General features: G+C 50.6%; 1 protein-coding gene across 1 annotated transcript; it reads right to left on the bottom strand.

Annotated features, from left to right (window-relative positions):
* Positions 1-5,352: 5,352 nt before the first annotated feature.
* On the bottom strand, positions 5,353-6,036 carry LOC137839263 (interactor of constitutive active ROPs 1-like). Its single transcript, XM_068648383.1, has 2 exons — positions 5,885-6,036; positions 5,353-5,782 (listed from the first exon to the last, which is right to left on the bottom strand). Exons 1-2 carry the CDS (start codon positions 6,034-6,036, stop codon positions 5,353-5,355), a joined length of 582 nt encoding a protein of 193 aa, XP_068504484.1.
* Between the last annotated feature and the right edge of the window lie 250 nt (positions 6,037-6,286).

The raw sequence follows: 6,286 nt of genomic DNA, 5'->3' as shown, positions 1-6,286 counted from the left end.
TGCCTTCGCCAGCATCATTCTCTTGGAAGCGCCCATCACCGATCCTACATCAAGACAGACCAAACAGCAAGAATTAAGACCAAAGCAGCTATGCAAAACTACAACACACATGGAGGCGTGAAATGCAAGTAACATAGCACACTATAAAATGAGTATAAGAGTCCAGGGGAACCAACGTTCGATAGCAGGCTGTTCACAACAAAAAGATGAGGGGAGAGCCCCTTACCAAAGTTGGTGGTCAGGGCGTGAGCATTGTACTCGCTAGCGACCAGCTTCAAGGTATCAAAAACGATCCCCAATCCAGCCAAGGCTTTGCTTACCTCCCTATCGGCGGGAGATAGCTCTTCCAGGGTCTTGGCCCTGAGCAATTTAGGGCGCTCCGTCCAGTAAAGGGGGAAGCCATCCAAAGCTGTGGGATCGTGCTTGGCGCTGCACACCCTGAAGAATTTCCCTTTCCAGTTCTTATAAGAATTCTGGAAGAGGGAAAGGAGGATCCTGCCTGCGATCCCGAAAAAGCTTACCCAGAAGCTTTTCCCCTGTTTCTTCACCTAAAAGAAATGCAGGAAGATATCTACAGAAGGAGGAATGCCCAGGTATCCACAAAGAATTTGAAAGCCCCTCACGAATGCCCAGCTGTTGGGATGAAGCTGGGCGGGGGCAGTGTTGATTTCAGTGAGAAGCTCCCGTTCGAAGGGAGTGAACGGGAGACGCACTCCTACGTGCTTGAACACGGTCTGGTACATGAAGAAGAAGGGTTTCCCCTTTCTAGGTCTGTCGTCCAAACAAACAGGTTCCCCAGGCCTGCCGGGACGGACGGATATGTGGGCGTCGTGTGTGCGGCAGAAGGCGTTAAAGTTGTACAAATGGGGATCCCCCCGGTGAGCTTCCAGGTCCTGGAAGGAAGTCAGGCTGGTGCATTCACTCAGGAGCTCGTCGGGGGCCCAGGGGTAGAAGGCTTTGTAGTTGGACTTGGGGGTCGTGGGAGAAGAATCAGGCTCCGCGTTCGCGCGCGTCATGGTGAAAATAGATAGCTGGAGAAAAAAGAGAGGAAAAAGGGTTTAGCAAGTTTAGCCATGGCAAGAAGGGGAAAGAGCCCCAGGAAGCGTCACCCACGCGAGAAAAATCAGAGGAGGAAGAAGAAGCGGAGAAATGCAGTAATACGAGAATAACAACAGTCCCAGGCAGTTCAATGAATCCTATAATGCGACGAAAGGGAAGAGTCGTGAATACTCGAGATCGTACCTTTGTTATTGGAATGGAGGCAGTAGACGAGCGCAGCAAGGAGAGAATCGCGATTGCAGAGAAAAGGGGTTTTGGAGGCGATGAACAGTGCGGAGTTGCAGAGTGAATGAATGTAACAGTAGGGTGAGCGCGGGGTTTGGAGTAACTTAAACGTTACATTTCGCAACTCAAGAGGCGCTAACCTAGAGCCGTGGGATCGTGCCACGCGTCAGAGGATCAATTGCCCAAGGGAAACGCAAAGGTCCCTGGAGGATGGCCGCGCGATGGGCCACGTGGCGCGCGATCAAGGGTAGCCCAAAAGGTGTTATCATCCTCATTTCAGGGGATGTCCAATCAGTCATTAAGAATACCCCTGTGGTTTAGAAAATGTCACGTCAATAATTCGAAGAATTGCTGAGTCAGTAGAGAATGACACGTCATCAGGAGGGCACGTGGACGGTGTGGGCGAGGCTTTAGTCTTTACGCTGAAGACAAGTCTTCAGCTTAAGACTGGGGCGCTTGTGTACCGTCCCGTATCCGGGCGTTGACTAAGTCAAAGTCAAAGTCAACGGCGGTGGAGTCAAAGTCAACGCGAGGCGTCGCCTAGTTGGAGAGACGCCAAGAGGAAGCGTCGCCAAGGCAAGGCGTCGCCTAGGTGAAGGCGTCGCCCAACCAGGGCGTCGCCAGACCAAACAGCACTAAAGTAAGGTAATCACGGTGTGGTTCCCCGATACCCATGGGTAGGAAAGACCATGGAGGGAGCGACGCCGTGGGAAGGCCTCAGGTCCCAAAAGCACGGGGCAGCGATAAAGAGAAGGAAATGGTGGCTTCAAGGCCATAGTAATAGTACCAGTGAAGGGCAGCCTGACTCGTGAAGTGCTCCTGCCGCCCCAGAGACGCCTGTGGGGCAGATACGACTCAAGAGGAAAGTCACGCCCAGGGCAACCGGGTGCAGAGTACAAAAGGAAGGCAGATACGCTCTCAAAGTAAGTGACTAGATACTTGGGGGCATGAGTTGGCACCCAAAAAGTCACCCCTAGCGCAGTAGCACTCCCAGCAGGAGGACTCACACGTAGAAACGTCCCCAGGTGGGCAGAAGCGCCCCTAGATGGGGTCATGGCGTCGTGAGGCCCTCCACGTGTACGACAGCCATGCCAGAATAGAAACACCCTCTCGTCAGGTGCCAGGTAATTAAAAGTTATTCAATACAGTTTCCCTTTCGAGCATTCAGGTACTATAATGGCTCCCGAGCGTTTCAACGTCTTAAATGCGCTACGTTTTCTAATTAAGCGCTTTAATGAGTGCGTTACGTTTGTGATTAAAAGCGCTTTAAGGCGCTTTAAATGCTTGGGTAGTTTAAATAGCGCGGAGAATGTTGGAAAAAGGGTTGGAACTTTTGGCAAATTTACCAGAGAACTCTCTAGTTGCTTGCTCATGATTCAAAGTTACGTACAAGTGACTGGGAAATATATTTGCCTGAAAGAGACAACACACACACATATACACAGTTATATCTTACCACCTTCAGAGTGCCATACGCGGTGCTCAGAGACGGAGTTGATTAGTTTTGGTGTTTCTTGCTGGCTGACTTGAGCGTCGGAGTGCAAACGGCCGCTAGGGTGCCTCTTTGTCCTCTTTTTTGCAGGAATTCACAGGCAATCAGTGGGAAGGAGTCCCTAGCTGACGGTTGAGGTCGCGCACGAAGACGTCCCGGTCAACCGGACGGAACAACCGTCATTCAAGAGACCTTGAAGGTACCGCGAGCGTTCGTGTCAGACAACCAGGTACTTCAAGTGTACAAATCGATGGAGCGTCTGACGATCGGTCATCGTTCACTGACTCAAGAGACGTTGAAAGCGCCGAGGGTTAGAGCGCGACCGGCAAAGACCGATGAGGCGATGGAAGTCTGCGCTGTTAGGGATCCCGACACGTGGATAACACTATACCAGTTGTACTTAGAAGATGGTGTATTCCCACTTGACCCGACAGAGGCAAAAAGAATAAAGAGGAGCTCGAGTACGTTTACTTTAATTGATGGGAACCTGTTTAGATTTGGGTTTTCTCATCCTGTGCAGATCTGCGTGTATGACGAGTAATGCACTAGACTTATGTCAGAGCTACACGAGGGGGTATGCGGAAGTCATGTAGGTGGTCGCGCTTTGGCAAGTAGGATCCTCCGCGCGGGGTACTACTGGCCAACGCTAAAGGAAGACTGCGTGAGGTATGCTCAGCGTTGCAAACAGTGTCAACTTCACGCAGACTGGCATAAGGCACCTCCCGAGGAGTTGAAGTCCATCCATAGCCCGTGGCCATTTCACACATGGGGAATCGACATCCTAGGACCTTTTCCCCTGGCGATAAGGCAGATGAAGTTCCTCATCGTGGCCATCGAGTATTTCACCAAGTGGGTGGAGGCAGAACCAGTCGCGCACATCACCGCACAGAAAGTCGAGCACTTTGTCTGGAAGAACATTGTCTGTCGTTTCGGAGTACCCAAGAGGCTGGTCTCCGACAATGGCACCCAGTTCACAAGTCATCAGCTAAGGAAGATGTGCGAGGAGTTAAAGATACAACAGGTTTTTGCCTCGGTGGAACACCCACAAACCAATGGGCAGGTGGAGTCAGCCAACCGAGTACTGCTCAGGGGGATGAAGTGAAGACTAGAGAAAGCTAAAGGAAACTGGGCAGAGGAGGTCCCCAGAATCGTATGGTCCTACCATACCACTCCACAGTCCAGCACCCATGAGACACCCTTTAGCCTTGTCTACGGGACAGATGCCATGATTCCCGTGGAGATACAGGAGAGCTCCCCCAGGTTTTGGAATTTCATTGCCGAAGAATCCAACGAAGAACGAAAGGTGAATCTCGACCTACTGGACGATGTGTGAGAAGAAGCCAGAGTTAGTGCTGAAGCCGTCAAGAGAAGAGTAGAACAGAGGCACAACTCCAAGGTGAGGCTCAAGCGTTTCCAAGAAGGTGATCTGGTGATGAGAAAGGCGCATCAGAATGAGATGGAAAACAAGTTGTCTCAAAAGTGGACAGGTCCATACAGAGTGGTTGAGGCATCGGAGAATGGAGCTTATCGGCTGGAAACTCGAAATGGAGGAGCAATCCCCAGAACGTGGAACGCCACCCACTTGAAATTTTATTTCAGTTAAGTGGTAAAGTAGTTGCGTTCTCGCGCTAAAGACACACTCAGTGTATATACTGAAAACAGTTGAACAGATAAGGGGGCACTTTTTTCCCTAAGGAGGGTTTTTAACGAGGCCACCCAATGAAAAGATTATCAGCATATCAAGTGTGCGAGAGTTTTCAAGTTAAAATCCTCCTCGCCCCAGGTGCGAGTGCAGGTGATCGGTTAGGCCTTATTCGCCCTAGGCGCGAGTATGGGCGCTAATCTAAGTCCTCCTCACCCCAGGCGTGAGTGCAGGCGACTAGGGTTTGAAAAGCCAGGGGTGCTAGTAAGACCAAGAGAGGGAAAGGAAGGATTTCGACAACCGTCCTTACCCACTTGGCATATACCAATGTTGGCCTAGTAAAGCTCTTAGTTTAAACCCTTCTCACCCCAGGAGTGAGGCAGGGAAAAAATGACCCGATCCGCCCAAGGTTGATGACCTTGGGGAAGGTAAGAGGGGCTATCGAGAAACACTCTTCTTCCCCTAAAACAAGGCATCACTTCTGACGATTGATGTCAAAGTCCTCTATGCACTTAGCGCTAGAGCGACAGAGAAGCAAGGTGAAGACCGAAGAACGATGACTGATGAGTTGTTGGTGGATATGCTAGTGGGTAGTGCCTTGGAGGAAGCTTTTCCAAACAAGTTCTTACACAACAAGCCGAAGCAGACAGACTATGCCTAGTCAGTCATCTAGTACGAAGCTGTGCATAAGAACTGTTAAAGACAAAGCTAAGGGAGTTGTTAGTCGTGATCAAGGTAGAGGCCAAGATCAAAGAGTACAGATCGCGCTAAACCTAAGCTAGTTAACAGTTAGTTGTGTGCAAAAAGAAAGATGAAGCTTAAGAAGATACGAGAGAAGAAACATATAGCTGAAGCAAGTATATATTCACACCAAGGTCTATACAAGTTTCAAGTACAAGAATTGTGCAGAAATATGAAATTACGAGAAGAAAACTCAAGAAGGAGGAATGAGCTTGCCATCTACCACTTTGTGGTAGATGCTGAACTGCGTAAGGTCCAAATCTGGAAGAACGCAACGAATCAGCTCGAATGCCAGCTCGAACCCATCAGCAAGTGCGTCAGCACCCACGTTCATAAGTTCGGCGTTCTCGGCTTCGAGCTCTTGCTTTGAAGTCTCATAGGCGTTCTTCTCAGTGGTGAGGGAAGCAATGGAAGAGGCAACTTCTTCCAATTTGCCCTTTGCTTCGGCAAGCTCGACCTTCACTGCAGAGAGCTCGCTCAGTGCCTTCTCAAGTTTTTTCCCCCCATTAGTGGCCTCCTCCTTGGTAGACTTGAGATCCCCCGCTAGTTGTGAGTTCAGTTGGCGTAGGGAGGAAGACTCAGCCTCCAGGTTGATTATCCTGCTCCTCAGCTCCACCACTTCGCTGTCCAGAGTATTGACAACTTGCCCCATCAAGATCTCAGTCTTGATGGTCTCCTGGACCTGCGATAGGTACTCTTTCCTGCATTTTTCCACCGTATTCTACATCAGGGCTATGGACCCTTGGGCAGCCTCAAAGTCACTCTGCAGTGACTCCTTGTCGTGCTCAAGCTCCTTGACCCTCTTCTCCAGGACCAGTTGCTTGCGGTGGTGGGTGGAAAACTCTAGGGAAAGCACTATCTGCTTGGCCAAGTGCATGTCCACCTCTTGCCCACTCCATTCGAGAAGTTCCAGGCCGCGTATGAAATGTCGAACCAAGGCAATGACTCGACTAAAGTTTTCATTGCTAGCACCAAAGCTGCTTGGCTACGAGCTGGCCTCACCACCTTCAGTAGTAGCAGCAGAGGTTGGCGGTGGTGGTGATGCAGGAAGTCTTGGGAAACCCCCCGAGTGGGCAGAATCACTCCCAGCAGGTGGAGTGGGTTGACCAATAGCTTGGCCCGCTGGG

This window comes from Phaseolus vulgaris, chromosome 3, assembly GCF_000499845.2.
Source record: "Phaseolus vulgaris cultivar G19833 chromosome 3, P. vulgaris v2.0, whole genome shotgun sequence".
NCBI classification, from domain to species: domain Eukaryota; kingdom Viridiplantae; phylum Streptophyta; class Magnoliopsida; order Fabales; family Fabaceae; genus Phaseolus; species Phaseolus vulgaris.
The sequence above is the reverse complement of the archived record's forward strand: the minus strand, read 5'-3'. Positions and strand labels throughout refer to the sequence as shown.

Coding starts and splice junctions, on each gene's coding strand:
- LOC137839263 (XM_068648383.1), bottom strand. CDS start 6,036: ATGCACTTGGCCAAGCAGATAGTGCTTTCCCTAGAGTTTTCCACCCAC. Junction 5,783..5,884: donor CAAGGGTCCATAGCCCTGAT/GTAGAATACGGT, acceptor TACTCTGGACAG/CGAAGTGGTGGAGCTGAGGA.